General features: G+C 37.3%; 1 protein-coding gene across 3 annotated transcripts in view; it reads left to right on the top strand.

Moving 5' to 3' along the window:
* Positions 1-19,548, top strand: part of LOC133537332 (semaphorin-4B-like) — a 156,582-nt gene that overhangs the window by 116,068 nt on the left and 20,966 nt on the right. For all 3 annotated transcript variants that reach the window (XM_061878370.1, XM_061878374.1, XM_061878365.1), the window contains 7 exons: positions 212-310; positions 2,364-2,475; positions 2,718-2,834; positions 6,582-6,739; positions 18,400-18,581; positions 18,832-18,982; positions 19,085-19,295. In XM_061878370.1, coding sequence (XP_061734354.1) covers positions 212-310; positions 2,364-2,475; positions 2,718-2,834; positions 6,582-6,739; positions 18,400-18,581; positions 18,832-18,982; positions 19,085-19,295 — 1,030 coding nt within the window. The remainder of the gene's footprint in view (positions 1-211; positions 311-2,363; positions 2,476-2,717; positions 2,835-6,581; positions 6,740-18,399; positions 18,582-18,831; positions 18,983-19,084; positions 19,296-19,548) is intronic.

Genomic DNA, 19,548 nt, shown 5'->3' with positions numbered 1-19,548 from the left:
GTTGTATCCTCAGGCGACAAGACCCTGCTAATCTGCATGCTGCAGAGCACACGTCTGCTGCGTATTAGCCACTTAGCTCAGCAGGCAACAGCTGGATCAAGACAGGGAGCCCCCCTCACTCACCCAACCCCAATGAAAGCTTTGTTCTGGCTTCAGCAAGGGTTTTGTTTAGGAAAAAAATAACAATTTGATGTTTCTTTTTCCTCCCCAGACCGATTGCTTCAATTACATCAAAATCCTGCTGCGGCTCAACAGCACTCACCTGTATGTGTGCGGCACCTACGCATTCAGTCCGGTCTGCGGCTACATTGTAAGTCACGTGTTTCAATAATCGGAAGTGAATTGATCCGTTCCTGGGTCAAACTGTTATTACTGCAATCATAAGCCTTTTTGGTATCATTAGTAACTGTCATACAGAAAATTTAACAGTATAATAAAACTAAAACAAGCAAAATTATTCACCCAGAATGTTTTTGCTGAACAACGCTCTCACCTAGTTGTGTTCTATTGGTTTTCCTGTTATAATAAGTTATGTATGTTGGCACACATGTTGTTCTTTGTGGTTGCTTTGGAAAACATATCTGTTCATCATCTTGCTAGTTGTTAGCCTTTTTGCCTTCTATTTACGCTACCATTTGCTTGGATTTATTTGATATTATTCCATTGTAATCACCTTGACCAAACTGGAATTTGAGCAAGATTACATACCTAAAATAGATATAAAAAATACCTATTTATAACTAATTAAACATGTATATATACACACACACTCACTTACTTATAAGAGAGAGAGCAAGAGAGAGAATAAGAGAGAGACAGAGAGAGAGAGAGAGAGACGCAGATTGCAAATCTATACAGATTTAGATTTAGAATAGATAGGAATAGTGATTTGAATATGAATCGATTTTTTTGAGCACTCCTATATATTTATAGTACAGTATGTATGTATATATGCATGTATATTCATATATATATGTATGTGTATATATATATACAATTTACATTTATCTAGCAATCATAAAATCGTGGTATTCAACAATACCATGATAATAAGGATAACCGTCACAATGTCTGATTCTGAATAAAAATAATTAGTCACAATAAGTTCTGATTTTTGTTCTAAGTTTTTGAAAAAGCCAAAGACAAAGGGATATTTTAAGAGTACCACATTTGTATATTCCAAAAGTGCGCAGGGAGATAAAGTTGTCGTTGTGGACGGCGTGGCGCAGTGTGAGAGTGGCCGTGCGCAACCCGAGGGTCACTGGTTCAAATCCTAGCTAGAACCAACCTCGTCACGTCCGTTGTGTCCTGAGCAAGACACTTCACCCTTGCTCCTGATGGGTGCTGGTTGGCGCCTTGCATGGCAGCTCCCTCCATCAGTGTGTGAATGTGTGTGTGAATGGGTAAATGTGGAAGTAGTGTCAAAGCGCTTTGAGTACCTTGAAGGTAGAAAAGCGCTATACAAGTACAACCCATTTATCATTTATTTACTCTTACTTTTGCTATTGATGCGCACTCATTGACATTTCTATAATTAAAATTGCACAGGAGTGACTGGGTGCACTCAATCCTACATTGGTATAGATCTCCTACTCGACGTATTAGTAATATCTCACTCGCAACTCTTTCTTTGACTTTCAAAAGCTTGTCTGTATTATTTTTTTTTGTTTCCACCCTTTTTATCCCCCTCATTGGCATTCAAGCATGACAAGACCCCGCTGAGGCAATTTAGCCTGACAAGTCAACAGTGGTGGTACAAGTTGTGTGTGTGTGTGTGTGTGTGTGTGTGTGTGTGTGTGTGTGTGTGTGTGTGTGTGTGTGTGTGTGTGTGTGTGTGTGTGTGTGTGTGTGTGCTTTCCAGCAGCAGTAGACGTGTTTGTCTAGCAGAGGAGCATGTCGGGAGTTGATGGTAGCTAGCAGCGGGGTGACATTAACGTCAGCAATCTTCAAACTTTTCCCCCTGCTTTTGACGTCAAAGTGAAACAACGCAGCTAGGACACCTCCAGTTAAACGGGACTTGGCAGGACTTGAACCGGGGGGACAGGGTAAACGCTCCTCATGTGTTGACACAGTGCAGGCCTGTGTGTCAGACATACAACAGTAGATGTTTGTTGTTATAGCACTCATTTAAACATGTGGAAATGCTCTTGTCAGGACATTGAACTATGTCAATTGGTGCAGATTTGGTTAAATATACCAATCAAGTTTTTTTGCTTTCTAACTTTTTGCAGTCTGCAGTGGGTCTATGGGTGGCATTAACCCACCTGATCCAGCAGATGGAGCTGTTGTGAAAAAAAATTTCTTTTCTAATGTGCATATCGGCATGACATCATGTGTCCTGCGTTTGCTTTTTTTTGCCACAGAACACGTCAACATTCACAATGGCGAGGGATGACACTGGCGAGGTGGTGATGGAGGATGGGCGTAGCCGCTGCCCTTTTAATCCCGAGTACAAATCCACTGCAATCATCGTTGGTGCGTATAAAAAAAAAAAAACATGCTTGTGGTTGTTGTATTTCTGCTGTTTTGTTTTGGAAATGTGGCATCATTCAGCCATTTTGATTCTTTTAGTTATAATTAGAAGTGTGTAACTGGAAGAAATGTGCTACTGTACTCGCTAATAATAGCATATCATTTATTTCTAATGGATTACACTGGATCATGAAATAATTCATTTCAACAAGATTTTTTTTTTTTTTTTTTAATTTCTTTTTCAGATGGTGAATTGTACACGGGCACGGTCAGCAACTTCCAAGGGAACGAGCCGGTTATTTATAAGAGTTTGGGGCAAGGCACATCGTTAAAAACGGAAAACTCTTTAAAATGGTTACAAGGTAAACTTAATTTGCATAATGTACACTTTGAGACGACACAAGAAAATCTTTTCTTAATGTATTGTACAATATATACAGGCTTTAATTTGATATTTTTATTTATTTGTCATTTTAATAAAAGTTAAGAGGCATTTTTTTTCTTATAAATATGTGACACATGACTCCCTTGTAAAACAGATTTTCAATCTCAATGGAACTTTCCTGGGTAAATTAATTTTAAATTGAAAAAATAAATAAAAATAAAAATTAAGAGACATTTTAGTATTCTTCAATTATAATTATTCATATTTAGTGTAAAATTTAACTATACATTATTTCATAATTGTTGTCAATCATATAATAATTAATACATTATTAACAATGTACTTACTTTTGACTCACATTGTATGTTAATGAGTTTTTGGTCCATTATTTAATGTAATATCTAACGATGAATATTTTTTATAATTATTGTCAATTACATAATAATTAATACATTAATAATAATAATATACACACTTTTGACTGACACTGTCTTTTCTTAAGTACTTTTGTTCCATTATTTTATATAATATTTAATAATGTAAATCTTTCAACAACTCACAATTTCATTCAGAATCAATCTTAAATCCACTCGATTCTCACTTCAAACGCATTCTCGCAATACTATTTGGTATAAAAATTATAATAAAACCTTTTCAAAACAATGAACAAACTTTTCTCTTGGCTGTTGTTGTATCACATAACCATGGAGATGGCTTAAAAAATATGTTTTAAAAAAATTATTCTTTAAAGATTAAATCAATTTAAAATACAAATACTTATAAAAAGTAATTTTTTAATTGATTTTTTTAAACGATTAATCAATTTAGAATCGCAGTAAATAAAAATTGCAATTCAAATGCAAATCGGTTTTATTTAGCACCAGTAAAAAATATTATCATTAATATTAAATCATTACTGTAAAATTATTCATTATACAGTGTAATATTTATTAACCCATCAATAGTTATATATTTTGCATATCTAATGATATTCTTACATTATACTGAGCAGCCAGATGTTTCCATTTCAGCTTCTATGGTTATTATTACACTTTTCTTCTGTGCCATCCCTGTTAAAACACGTACCGTAAACCTTTAAATATGATGATTATAGTTTTTAAACATTTGAGGCCATTTCATTTATAGTTTTTCCTAAATCATTTAATAAATAGTCAACTGCACAGGCCAGGTCAAAAAGTAGTGCTCATTTTGAACCCTTTGTTACTAATACATGCAGAGAGAGGCCAAGCGCTCTTATTTTGCGGGAGCTGACTTATATTAGTCACCACACATGCACTTCATAAAGCGCTCTGGCAAAGCGCAATTAAGACCTTCCTTGTATTCGGGATGTGGAGGTAATTCATGCTGATGAGACATCTGAGTGCAATTACACCGAGGGTTTAGCTTCATCCACTCTCCCAGAACCGCCTCTTTTATATACTGTATTCAAAGCATTGGTGCCCAAACTTTTTCCAAAGGGGGCTGCATACTAAAAGATTCAAGGTCGCAGGCCCATTTAGATATTTAACATTTTCTAAAAACTTTAACCTTAACCTGAAACCAATCCAAAGTTCTTCCAATACAAAACAGTTTTTTGTTATTGTTGATCAAGTGTATTATTATTTGTGGTATTAGTATCAACATTTTAACTTGTTAATGTTTTTTCGCTCTCTTCCCCATTTGTTCTTCTTTGTTTTTGTTTGTCTATTGCAGGCCTGGGCAGTTATTTTGACTCGGGGGGCCAAATTTAGAGGGAAAACTGTGTCTGGGGGCTTGTATATCTATTTTTAGGAACACTAATACAAAACCTCACAATAATGTCTGATTGAATGCTAAGAACGTTATGACAGACCGCCTTAAAAAACGGAATGGAATTTTAAATTTTTTGACTCAATGAGACACCCAGAATGTACATGAAAATAAAGAATGTGTAATTTACAATATTAACTCTGAACAATAAAACACTGAATATTGACAACATATGAACATCACACCCCCTATCGATCGACATATTTTACAATCAAGCGAAACGCAGCAAAAATACAACAAACAGCGGAGGGTAAAAAATAAACCCACCTACGATCTGATATATCTGATACATCACTAAGCTTTAGAACTTTGTTGTAAAAAAAAATGTCCTTCCGCGTCTGTCCCTGACACCCGCATTTCAGGCTGGCCATTCTGGAAACACTCTGTTGAAACGCTCCCCACCCACACTGCTGTGATTACCATAGTAACTAGTATATCATGCAAAATCGCAGATTCCAACCATTGAAATATTTTGTATAGTTCAAGACTTACGGTCATTTGAAAATATCACTGCACATCATAACTGCAGCTACAGTTTTCATCTTAAAGATCTAAAAAAAGAAAATATTTGGGAATGTCCGGCGGCCCAGATTTAAAAGCTTAACGGGCCTTAACTTTCACAGGTCTGGTTTATTGAATTTTTAGAAAGTGTCTAATAAATAAATAAAAACAATACGAAAAATTGGCAAATGGTCCTTGAGCCACTCTTTGTATGCCTTGTCCTAGAACGACCCCTACATCTTTACTTTCCTTTTCTTTATAGCTTACATCACAGCTTTGTGTGATTGGTGACACAGAGTATTATTATTAACATACTAAACTCAACATTTCAACTTTTGTAATTTTATTTTTTAATTATAGCAGTAGAATAAGTTGTAGGCCAACAAAAAAAAAAATAGCTGCGGACCACACCTGGACCACATTCCCTGATTTAAAGCAAGAAAAGTGATTTTAAACCCAAAATTAAATGTCATTGTAAAGTAAAAAAAAACAGTCACACTGCAAGCAGCATTGATCAGGCCCAAATTATGCAACTCGATGGCCGGGACACAGTACTCACGATGACTAGGTAGTGCTGTAATTAATTAAGAAATGGACATATGGACCTGTTCACTGTGTCATCTGCATCGCACGCACTAATTATTACAGCAATCTGACTTTGTCGAGATCATGTGTTGCTTAGCAAGTCATCAAAGGCTCTTCCCACATCTTATAGGACAGCCTAAAATCCTTCACATCTACAAGCAAACAAACGCCCCCTCAGTGCAGTGTCGCGTCCTCCTTGCGAGCTCGCGGCTTTTGTCCCTTACAGTGCCAAGCTGTTTTAAGTCAGCAAACCTCGCTGCCATGGCAGAAATTAAAGTAATTTTCTTTTAAGTATTATTACTGGAAGACATGGAATATCTACACATGCTACACTTCACACTGTAGAAGAAGATGCTAACCACAAGCTGGAGCTTTTGAATGTAAACAAAGGTCGGCGTAGTGATACAATTAATGACAGTAACGATAGCAAGTATATTATCAGTAAAAGGTCGATACTACTGTGGTTGGATTGATGTTTTTTGTGATCACAAGATAGTTTTTCGTGGTTTTTGTTATTGTTTACAAATCCGGGAATTTAGTCCCTGAACACAGAAAGACTTTAAGGTAAAAATACAAAAGGATTTAAACCAGAACCAATAGTAGAAAATCATTTAAAAATGTAATTGATATTGTTTGTCACATTTTTTTTCGCAAATAACTGAAAGCTCAGTGTACGTCAGTTTCTTTCCGCTGAGTAAATCTTGATTTTACACTTTATCGGAATAGTTCCACCGTGCTTGATAAAAAAAGGTGAAAAACTATGTGGAAAAAGTTCATACACAAAGGCGACACACAATAACCCCTCTTTTGCCTATGTTTTTTCCGACAGATCCTCTCTTTGTCGGCTCGGCTTACATCGAGGAGAGTCAGCCAATAGGGAACCCCGTGGGTGACGACGACAAGATTTACTTCTTCTTTAGTGAGGCGGGGAAGGAATTTGACTTTTTTGACAACACTATTGTGTCGAGGATTGCTCGCGTTTGCAAGGTAAGAAGAAAACACCTAAAAAAAAAAAATGTGAAAGATTGTCTTTGTCTGTAAGTTGGGTACAATTGGTCGTCAAAAGGAGGCGGGGCATTCTCAAGTTAAGACATGTGGACGTTTGTCATGAATGACGATGGAAATACTGTGTCACAGATTTTTTTCTGTCTGACTGTACAAACTTGTTTTTACCAATTTAGTCACATTGCTGGTGAATCATCCTCACCTCCCTTTTTTTAACCTCCTTTCGACGTCATCAACTCCACCTGCACTAACATTATTATTTTTACCTCCACCAAGCACTAATATGTTTTGTACTAACATTCTTACGTAAAAGCAACAAAAAAGGCGCTTTGAAATAATTTTCCATAACATTACAGACTGGCATAAAAGTGTAAAAAGAAGTGAACTCACTGAACTTGTGCGATGACGTCAAGCGTGACGATGGGGCCTATTTCTCCTAATACTTCCTCCGGGGCGTTTGACTCATACTGTTTCTATTAGAATCACTGATTCACAACAACAGTGCGGTGTCGCGTACGTGTGCTGTAAAAGCTCATGGGTGTGCCACGGAAATTTCTGATTTACTACGAAGAAAACAATATATTAGACTACCGATGTCAGCGACGTACAGTGACGGGCAGAACAATAACATTCTCTTCTCCTATACAGTAGAAGGTGCACAGTGTAACCTCGATTTACTATCTCCCAGTTGTACGAACTTTTAAATACACGAACCACAGGCCAAATAAAAATCTGCTTTTTTGTACGAACCTTCGATCCATCCATTGTGTGTCTGCAGCGCAGCCATGGTGAGGAAGCTGATTGCTCTCTGATGCTCACTGTTCAATCGGTTAACATAGTACTGCTGTTTGTGTTCTTTTTAAGTGTTTTTCAGCCTTTTTACCATTTTTTTTTAGTTTTGCGATCTCAATGAGTCAAAAGAAAGCAATGGACAAGCGATATATTGTTTAAAACATTCAGGAAGTATCCACAGTATTGTCCGCACTGCCTTATTCCCCCTCTGGATTTTATATTTCATTCCTTAACATGTTAGAGACCTGGCTGTTAAAGTTGAGGAGTGTTTTTTATTTCAAACTGTGAGTGCACCAAAGAGTTAGTGACGGTGCATGTGCCTGTCGGCAGGGCGACTGAATAGGAGGAGGACATTTAAGCTTGTTGTTGTTTTGGCAATGTTATTTGATAGAAAATTGATACAACATCCCTATCTTATGTTTGTTTGATATACAGTACATATTGTGTTCAAACCTTTGCTAAAATATACTTTTGTCAAGGCTGGAACCCATTATTCATGTTGTGAATGTGGTTTTGGAAGAATTTGCTTAGATATACAAACTTTTCTATGTATGAACCAATTAAGTTTGTGAATTGAAGTTCCACTGCATGTGTACAGTTATTTATGAACTTGATTGGTTTTTGAACGGGGTTTGTAAATCGAAAAATGTTTTATAGTGAAGTAAATGTCTCCATAAGAAACAATGTAAATATGAAAAATGGGTTGCAGCCTCGATAAACTGCATATTTTAGTAATGATTTGTACACTACAAAAGTACTATACAGTACTATATATCAAACAAACATAACAAGGGGGTGATGGATTAACTTTATTTTTTAATAACAAGCTGAACTGTGCTGTATGCGCTGCTCTACTAACACGCCCACACACACAGAAGTCCCTTTGGTGCCCTCACAAACGATCGGAAGTCACGAAAAACCTTAGCTTTAACAACTATACTGCTAAAATAATAAACATTTAAACAGGTAAAATCCACACACATTAACATCAGCAAGGAGCTGAAGAGACATTGAGAAAGAAAGACAAGAAGGAGGGTCAGGTCAGTGTGTGTATGTATGGGCGGGGGGGCTGTGCACCTGTGTGATCTTTTCTCCCACTATGAAAGAAGTCTGATCTGGCATTTTTTTCAGAAAAGTCTGGTGTCATCACAATTAAAACTTGCTGTAGTACAAAGCCTGCTTTGTCAACTCTTCCATACTTGTGAGCTCCATTAATCTACTCCATGCAAATAGTCTTTTTTTTCTAACTGCACAGCGATTCCGGCCTTCTTTCCACGCTGGTCTGTTGAGTCTTTTGGGACCCACATGGAGTTAGGAAAATGGACAAAAAACGTCAAAAGGCAGAACATTTTTTTAAAATGTTTGTAAATCGAGGTTGTCTTTCATGCAGCATTGCAAGTCCCCACTGGTTGAGAGTTAGAGCAGTTCTAGACAATGAGCTACAAGCTATGGGCTCTCAATTCACACTGTTTACGCACGTACTATCGCACAGCCACATGAGCTGCATCATTTAAAGTTGGCTCTGCAATAATAGATATGGAGTCATTGAATCATTGTCACTTGTACCACACTCTTTTCACTCATCGTCAGCTCAATTAAAATGCCCGCCATGCTTTTTGTGCCTTCCTTCTAGCTTGTTGCTCACCGGGTGTTGCTAACGTGCGCATTGGCAGAGATGAGCTGAGGTGTGGTGGGGGTCGGGGGGCAACGTGTAATCGTAAGTGACAGCTTAATGACTCGGTCCTGCAAGGCTTTTGGAACCAGCCGAGCGCCTCCTGGCTTCTATATATGGAGATGACTTTTGGTGAAAGAGCCTGCTGCAGATGAACTGCGCCCTCCCTTTTATCGCGCTGGAGGAAGCGTATTGACTGGGTGCTTTGTGCAGGTGCTTCATTTGAACAAATCATTGCATTGCATAGTAATGTTTGTTTGGTATTTCCTACACGTTAACCTGTCACATTTCCGCCCATTCTAAAGTGTTTTTATTTCATCTTGGCAGACTCTCCTCAAGCACACACTGATGGTGCGTCTGCTCTAAGATAAAGCACACCAGTTTTGAAGGTTTCCCACCGTGTTCCTACTACTGTTGTCATTCCGCTTCTGAGTTGTTGTCCTATCCGGTATGTCCTCCTCCCTTACTCCTGCCTGCTGCTGCCCTTTCCTGTGTTTATTCAGGTGTGCACACCAGGGGCGTCGCCAGACATATTTCAGTGGGGCAAGTGCCCCACTGTTGATCTAAAAACGCTTCAGAGTTTTAAGTCTACATAACATAAACAACAGCGCACATAATACTTAGTATGGTAATTGATTGCTACTGTATTCGCTCCACTAACAATGACCACATGGCTAATTAATATGGTAATTTATTCACGTGTGGATCGAGACTTCGGTTGAGAGAGAGAGAGAGAGAGAGAGAGAGAGAGAGGGGCTGCGAATCACTGCGTGAGGCAGGTAACGTTAGCCAACAACAATTTGTTAATCACATTATTTTGATTTGGATTTGACTCAAACTGTAACTACTAGATGGACTTAAGAAAGTTATTCGCCCGCAGCAATGAAGAAGAAGCGAGGAATGAGAGATGTAAGTGAAGTCCTAGCTAGCTAGGCAACATCATTGTCTTATGTTGATGCTAAGTTAGCTAACCTTATTCCTTGTATCAAGACAAACATATTCATTTGCTGTACGAGCTGTCGGGGGAATTTCCAATCAACATGAAACATCATGTTGGTTATTGTCTGCTGGTTCTGCATCAATGATGATTTGGAGTAAGCATGTGTGAGTTGAGTGCTTCTCAAATGGTTTATCTTCAGGAAGAAAAACATTTTTCCTTATCATTAAGTCGTGAGCCAATTTTTAAATCATTTAAGTTTATTTCACAGAAAAATAGCACAGTAGACTTGTCTTGTTAATCGGTGTGACTTTGACTAAAATAATCTTGTTTTGTCACCAGAAAAATGGCTACAGCTAAAGTATCTGGTTTTGTTTCCAGAAAAAATAGTAACATTTATGTATTTGTTTTCAGAAAGATGGCTAAAAATATCGGGTTTTGTTGCCCCATTTAGATTTTTAAAACATATATTTCCATGTCTGTCCTGAGTCCTCCTCCAACTTGTAAGTCGGTTTGCCTTTTGCTAAAATACTCACTAATAGTCACTAGAAAAAAGGCTAAAATAATCTGATTTTGTTGCCACAATTTCATTTTTTTCTCCCTAAACTTTTTTTTTTTTCATGCACACATCTGACTGCGACTCACTGAAAATGACACACAATCCACTTTTATGTCACGACCCAGCAGTTGGGAACCACTGGTCAACTGTATAACAGTTACTGTAATATTTCCATGTCTGTCCAGAGTGATTGACCACTTTGCAAAAATGAAAACGAGACGTTACAGTTTACTTCTCAGAAAATTATTCCCTGAACAGACACACAACAGTTGTTCATTTATTCTACTACTGTGGCTTTATTGTTTTGTGTATATTTTACAGTTTTGTGTATCTGAAATAGGATTAGCCACATTGCCATAAATGGAAATTAAATAATATAAAAGAACCCAGAGATGTAGGGGTGCTTTATTATTTGTTTTACTTTTGTAGATGTTAAATTTGCAGATGATTACTGCAATATATATTTCAAAAAGAATGATTGCTCTTCCTTTCTGCTTTTACCAGTAGCAGTTCAGAAGTCTGGAGTATAAAAGTGCACAAGTAGGTCAAATGCATTAGTTAATTTCAGGTGGTTAATCAAAGATCCATACAACATAATCTGATATGATTTCATAGTTTAAAGCAGTGGTCCCCAACCACCGGGCCGCAGATGATTTTTTTATTAAAAAAAAAAAAAACATAAAAAGCACACTATACACTTAGAAATAGTGCACCAACCACAAAAAACTCCCTTTTTCATTACAAAAACGTCCCTTTTTCATGACAAAGAAGGAAAAGAAAAAAAGGACACCTCCCCCCGGGCCGCGGGACTAATTATTAAGCGTTGACCGGTCCGCGGATACAAAAAGGTTGGGGACTACTGGTTTAAAGAATTATTTATGTATTTTTTATGATAAATAAGTGCTAAAAATGTTTTTGCTTGCGCGCTTTGCACGCTCACATGAATTATTTGTGCCCGAGGTGTGCCCTAGTACAGTATTAGGTCTAGTGACGCCCCTGGTGCACACATAGGGCGGGTGTAGAAAAGGTGACGGATTACGCACTAAAGCTTAAGATTTTGAGACATTTCGAGCAGCCAAATGGTAAAACTACAACATAATTAAACATGTTTTGATTGGTCGTGTTGACTGTTTTGCTGTTGATAATGATGATAATGCCCTGCATCTGTCATGCATCGTTTGATTCATAGTACATTGTGCTTTCAGTAGGATGAAGCGGCCTAGAGATAGGGGATACTACAAATGTTGTTATCAATCCGATGTAGTAACATTGTAGCTTCACCAAATTGCTGATTTCTTAGAATATTTTTTACAATATTTTGTTCCTAAATAAACCATTTTCAAGCATGAAAATGTCTAAACTAAATATATGAGTAATATACTAGTATTGACCATTAGAGGAGAACAAACCAATCAGAGAGCGCTGTTCATTATGGTGGCCACTGATTGGCTCAACCTCAGTCAACATTGCTATATTGGATAAAAACGAGTGTAAAGATGACCAAAGGGTGTTATTTCATGTTGGAAAATGTATTCAGAAGGTCGTAAACAGTTTTTTATGCTCTAGCTATGGAAATATTTGATTTATAATGAATGATTTCTGCTTTGCGGAAACTCATTTATCACGGTCATGTCCAGAACCAAATAACTGGAATAAACCAGGGACAACTTTATATCAAAGAAATACATACAGAGGCAATATTGATAATACCAATATACTGTTACTCAATATTTTTTCAACATTTTTGAATTATTTTGTCTTTAATTTGATGATTATAATTATAATCATAATGAAAACACAGGACAAATATTTTATGCAAAAAGTATGAATTGAACAATTTAACAATATTTCAAAACAACAATAGATAAACTGCATCTATTCATTATATTGTCTGTATTTTGTGTGTTAATTGTATTGATATGATTACTGTATGTTGTGTTGTATTTTTTATTTTTTTGCTATTAATTTTTGGCATTTTATACCCTACCCATGATGAAAATTGTATGGCTAAACTTGACACATTTACAGAAATGTTATTAATGTGTGCTGTCCCTCTATAAAATAAATCAATTAAAATTGATTAGACAATTTATTAGATTAAATTGTTTGAGCGCAGTACTCCAAATTTAACAAACAAAAACTTTAGTTTTTGCTTTTTTTTTTAAATTATTGTTATTGTTATTGTGTTTGTTATAAACAACACAATAAAGGAAAACACAGATATTTGTAAAATAAAAACAACAAAAACAAAAAATAAGTATCAGCAGTATTGGCCCGATACTGATACCTTGGTGTCGATGTTTGGACGGAGCCAACCACCCTAGAGAATAAAAAAATATTATTTGAAAAATATCATTTTACCCCTTTAGAAGGTATTTTTCGAACAATAAGCGCTATATCTTCAGTTTAATCATGTGTAGGATTGTTTAATGTCCTGAATTCAATAGCTTCTGTTATGCTAATAACCATCATTATGTGTTGGCAGAGAGGTAATAAACTGGCGAATAAACTTTGCACTGACTACTTTTATATCCAACAGCATCACATTAATCTCTTAAGCAGGGGTCCCCAAACTATGGCGCGCGGGCCGAATTCGCCAGCGTTCGAGATTTGGCCCGCGGGAAGTCCCAAGTTAAAAAAAAAAAAGAGAGAATTTCATTTAAAAAAAAATATATATTTTTTATGTGTCCTTTTTAATCTATTTTATACCGCTTGTTGCTTGTTACTCCTAGCCGCTCAGGCAAATCACATTGTCTAAAAAAGCATTTTCCAATTGATGACGTGATATATATATAAAAACCCCGGCCCCCAGCCAAATTATTTTAACCCAATGCTGCCCCCGGGTCAAAAAGGTTGGGGAACACATCTCTTAAGTATTCATTGCCTTCCGCCCGATTGTAGCTGAGATAGGCGCCAGCGCCCCCCGCGACCCCGAAAGGGAATAAGCGGTAGAAAATGGATGGATGGATGTCCCAATGACAATTCACAAGATTATTAATTACAGTAGTTGCTTAGTTGGTGCTAAATTTTGATGTTTCCTTACAAACTACCATTGCCATCTCCTGGCTTGGTTTGCAAATTACTTTACGTCTTCAGTCATTTTTGCAGCCTTGGCTGTATTAATTTGCCCAAACGGTCAAGATTGTTGTAATTTGAACGTGACATTAGATTTGTACGTGTAGGACTCAAACTAACGTGCACATCAACAATAGCAGTGGACAGCTGAAAGAGCAAGAATGGGTCCAGCTCATTATTGTAGCTTGCTTACTACTGCCCTCTAATTGGCTCCCAAGCCTGCAAAAGTCCCACAAGGCTTTATTGGCCTCAGCATGCAGCGAGACAATTCTTCATATTCAAGAGCTAATGGCAGAGGCACTTTTACAGTTTTTTGTTCATCGTGTTATCTCGTCGTCTTCACTCCCTGCCCTCTTGTAAAGGAGTTCAGGGTTATTGCGGTGCTGCTGCCGCTGCAATCTGTCTCAAGATTAAAATGTTTTGGTTCCTCCTACACACACACACAAAGCCACCTGTGTGTGTGCGTGTGTGTGTTTAGTTTGCTTTGCAGGCTTTTTGATAATTACCAGTCCACAGCAAGTTCGTCTGATAAGTGTTTATGTGGAAATTCTCAGTCTCCATTAAACCTTTGGGGAGAAGCCAGGCTGGACCCCAAAGCAGTAATTAATATCCCAGCTTGTTTACGTTTGTGCCGTGCCATCTCCTTTAAGAGGCAGCTGGAGCTCTGGACCTAAAAGGGGGTCTGCAGTTAAATATAAAAACCCTAGATACGCCTCCTAAAGGGTATTTTAACAATGTTGGTGTCCAAACTTTTTCGATCGAGGGCCACATACAGAAAAGTTTGTCAAAATTTGGTCATAAATTAAAAAAAAAACAATCCAGAGCAGGCCAATATAGATGCTAAAATATCTAAACCAAAAAAATCTACATATGATCTTTGTGTAATAGGTGACAGCATTAATGTAATATCTAATAATATAACTCAACTATAAATTAATTCTAATTTTACAACATGCAGAGGGCCAATAAAAATCAAGCTTTGACCAACTGTCAAAAGTCTGCAACTTCTTTTCCCTAGCCGATGGCAGTATTTTTATTTTTATTTTTTTTTAAACAACAGCCATCTACTGATAGCCTCAAATAATTGTTAAATACACTTTAAAAAATAAAATTACCGTATTTCCTTGAATTGCCACAAGGCATATAGTATGTGCCTGCCTTGAATTACAAAATAATTAGCGCATGCTTAGTATTACCGCAAACTTGTGACGTCACGAGTGACACTTCCCCTGTCATCATTTTCAAAATGGAGGAGGCTGATTTCAATACCGGTCATTTGAAATCGCATAAAGGGAAGAAGTTTAAGAGCTATTCAGTAGGATTTAAGGTTCAAGCTTACATCACACTCACATTTTTTACTGCATGCCTTTGGTAAGTGTCGGAGTGAGAAGAGGTTTTAAAATAATTAGCGCATGCTTACTTTTACCACATGCCTTTGGTAAGTGCAGGAGTGAGAAGAGCTTTTAAATTAATTAGCGCCCTGGTGGCAATTCAAGGAAATACGGTACTTTTATCCGTACACACTACACATTGAACTTTGAGGCTGCCTTTTTTTTATCTTAGCTTCGATTATAATGGTGGTTACATTGCCTTAACTGAATAAACATGCATTTCACGCTGATTATTAAGAATTCTTCATGGTTGTGTACGTTATGCAGATACTTTTTTTTTTAAGCTTTTTGTTTGACAGAATCACTTCCTCTTCCAAGCTGACTTTGTGTTACTTGAGGTAACATTGCTTTCTCTCTGCTGCTTTTCAAAGTCAGAAGTTATGTGATTATTTTGACCTTTTTATAAGACACATTTTAAGTATTCATGGCCATTCCAAAGTTTGTGTCATGGTTTAGTCGTGTTCTAAGAACATTTTAGTCGGAATTACAGCTGTATTGTTCAGTGGTTAATAGCTAGTATCTCACTGCTAAGGATTGTTATTGCTATTTTGGCTAGTTTACACATGCTAGTTTGACACTAGCAACTCATATATGTCTGCTCACATTGTTTATATTAATTTTCAGTTGAAGAGGTCATATTATGATGTTTTCCCTACATTTAAAGCACTTCTTTGTAGTCTACATACATTTAATGGTGGTTCTTTGGTCAAAAATGTCCATAGATTATGTTTTACAGACCGTTTGTAAGCCGATTTCTGACAATCTCTTCAGGATGTGCCGTTTTGTGGGCGGTCTTATTTATGTGCTTCCACTTTGACTGCGTCTTCTCCCTATCAGCCATGTTGTAAATTTTAGTGCTTCAATAGCAAGTCTACTGACAAATCAAAATTTTAACTATACGCTACTTTGTATTAGAAATGGCAACAGCGTAGGATGCATGTGCGTGTACAAGCAAGTCTACCCCACAACAATAGGATAGAAAAAAGGAAGGAACTTGTCGACTACAATGGCCGACTCACGTAAAGGTCTACGGGTAAATTTCTACCATATATGGATATATCTACTAAAGTCACACTTGGTAAAAACGTCACAAATTTGGCAAATTCGAAACGGCTTGTTTGGAGGAAGTATGAAGGAAAACAAGATTGTTTTATAAATATCTCTGCAATGCCTCCCCCATAGTTTGATTTCTAATTTTTGGGACGGATTCCAAATACTCAAAAACAGGTACCAATAGGTAAGAAACGTTAGTTTTTCATACTAGGCCACAGACAAAGACTTTGAGTTCGTTTAATTATACGGAAAAATGATAACCAGTATTTACACTTGTTTATTAGAGATAGTAACCTAAAATACAGGACTGTGTGTTTACTTTGATGTGCAATAAATAAAACAGACAATGTCCAGCTGATACATTTTTTCGTAACTCCAACATGTAAGATATTCTCATACACCAGCCTCATGTTTAATTTTCAATACTAATAATTGAAGTGTTACATTTTTTGTAATTCACAAAACTTTTGTGCGCAAACAAATCGGGCATCTTAGTAAATTAGGCATTGACACAATACTTTGACAGGCATGTGATTTTCCGTCAATAGTCGGAAATCCGTCTTTTATCTCTGTAAAAATATAGAAAAATATTTTCAGTTTTTCCCGACCTACAATGTGTTAAAATCTTGATCCATCTCTTTGCCATACCTGCCAAGAATAACGGTTTTCCTGTAATGAGAACAGTTTTTGATAATCCAGTGATAAAAACTACTGTTTTCCATTAAAAATGATTAACTTAAAAATCGAAGCTTCGTTGCGAAGCAACTCTGCGGGCAGGGTACTAAACATACGAGAAACAACAACGATGATTGTTTGGTTTACTTTTAAGAAAATCGATGATTTATTGGTTGGTCTACAATGATGAGTCATGATTGGTCAAGATTAGGGCAAATCATTATGGACGGGCCAATCAGAGGCAAGATAGGACAGGACATCGAACATGGAAGGAAAATCGCCAAAGTGCACATCCCAAATGACAACAAGAGAGTCAAGAGAAGAGGGAACTTTCAAGCGGGCGATTTATATGTTTAAAAAAAAACTAGTTGAAGCTGGCAGAGGGATTCTCTTCCTTAGATTTTTCTTTTAGCAGTGTAGATGACATCCAGGAAACCCACAATGCAGCTACTTGGTCACATTTGGACAAATGCATGCGTCTGGATAAAACAATGCCCACAACATTCATTTTAGTTGTTTACCATGTAAGCCCAAATTAAAACTGCTCTCGGCATGGAAGACGTGGAATACACATTTATGAACACGCATGATTTGTGGCAGACATGTGATGACTTTTGCTACAGTATAGCCTGTCTAAGTGCTACATTACATTTTCATTGGTGTTTTAGAACAAGACAGCTGCTGACATTTTGTTCAATATTTCTACAGTTTATAATTTGACATTGAATAGTTGAATCATTTTGAAACATAAACAAAACTGCAATATCTTTATTTCATGCTATAAATCGCAAATGGCTATTCATATAAAGGAAGTTATCTATAGAATATACCATTGTTTGTACTCTTTATGATTTTTACACTTGGAACAGTTAGAAGTGGAGAGGGAGTTGAAGAGACAGAAATTGGTTATAAAATCCAAGGCAGGATCCACTAAAGCAGAAACAAAAAGACCCCCGGCTTATTTTCAGTCTTTTTCATTAAGTTCAAATCACATGCCTGCTTTGAGTTTAGAACTCAGCAGCACCTTCCAAAGGACAAGTGATAATTTGCCATTTAAATAAAAATTGGTATAGGCTCCAGCTTCCCTCAAAGGGACAAACGGTAGAAAATGGATAGATGGATGACAAGCTGATGATTGTGTTGCTGAATTGACTATTAATTGTTAGTTCCAAGTTTATTCACAATACCATATAACATTTACAATAGTGGTGAATATAATCATTTAAATATGTTGGTACGTGAAAGGGTCCCCCAAATAAGCTAGATGAAGCTTTTGACGGGGTCCAAAGGACAGTATATACATGGAAAGATGAAACATAATTGGAAAACTGCTGAGAACAATATCTTTTGTAGATTTGGGAGGTCAGAGGTCTCAGAGAGCCCGCTGGCTCGCCATCCAGTTCATCGTAAAGTTGTTTAATGGGCTTCTTCCACACCATTGGAAGTAAAAATGTCCTTGTCTGACCTACCTGATATACTTGTTTCCAGGGCGACAGAGGGGGCGAGCGGGTGCTGCAGAAGAAATGGACCACTTTCCTGAAGGCCCAGCTCCTGTGCTCCCTCCCAGACGACGGCTTCCCCTTCAACATCCTCCAGGACATGTTTGTCCTGAAGCCCATGGGAGACAGCTGGGAGAGCACCGTCTTTTACGGGGTCTTTACATCACAGTGGTATGAGGCAAACGTATTGTTCATGTACCACCAGAGTTTGTTTTTTGGAGGAAAATGTTATTAAATTATTATAAATACATTTGAAATTAAATTAAATAAAAATTTGTAAAAACAATTTAAGATTTGTAGAGAAGCCTGCTTTAAAAACTTTTGCAAAGAGGCATGCATATCTGTAAGATAGTTAGAAGTAGGTTAGAACTTCAATCAAAAGTCATTTTTGTGTAACGGGGACCTTTAACTGGGTTAACAGGTATAAAGGAGCATCAGGTAGCTCGGCAGTCTGTGCCTTCACCATGGCACAGGTGGAGAGAGCCTTTAGTGGGCGTTACCGGCAGGTCAACAGGGAGACGCAGCAGTGGTACACTTACAACCACCCTGCACCAGAACCAAGACCCGGAGCAGTGAGTGCACCATTCTTGACCTCTTTTTGTCTCAAATTGTCAATTGTCATCATAATGGCACTCGTTATACATGAGATTGTATTTCGTTTCTCGCCAACGCAGTGTGTGACCAACCATGCCAGGCAAATGGGAATCCAGTCGTCTTTGCACATGCCCGACAAGGTGCTCAACTTTGTCAAGGACCACTTCCTGATGGACAGTGTGATACGAAGTGCCCCCTTGCTGCTGAAACGCAGCGTGCGCTACACGCAGATCGCCGTGCACAAGATTCAGGGCATGGAGCGAGCCTACGACGTACTTTTTATTGGAACAGGTGAACAAATAATGGTATTCTCTGCTAGGCCGGGCTGCTGAAATCATATCGATATATATCGCGATAGACACATAATCGATATCAATAAAAATGCGTTTGCTCCCATTTTTCATGTGTTGAACTCAAAGATCTAAAACTTTTACTATAAACACAAAATACCTAATCCTCTTAAATATTGTTCACAAATCTGTCTATCTCAGTGTTAGTGAGCATTTCTTCTTTGCCAAGTTAATCCATCCCATCACACAGGTGT

Source organism: Nerophis ophidion, linkage group LG02 (assembly GCF_033978795.1).
Source record: "Nerophis ophidion isolate RoL-2023_Sa linkage group LG02, RoL_Noph_v1.0, whole genome shotgun sequence".
In the NCBI taxonomy this organism is placed as follows: Eukaryota; Metazoa; Chordata; class Actinopteri; order Syngnathiformes; family Syngnathidae; genus Nerophis; species Nerophis ophidion.
Note: the sequence above shows the minus strand (reverse complement) of the source record. Positions and strands in the feature narration are given on the sequence as shown.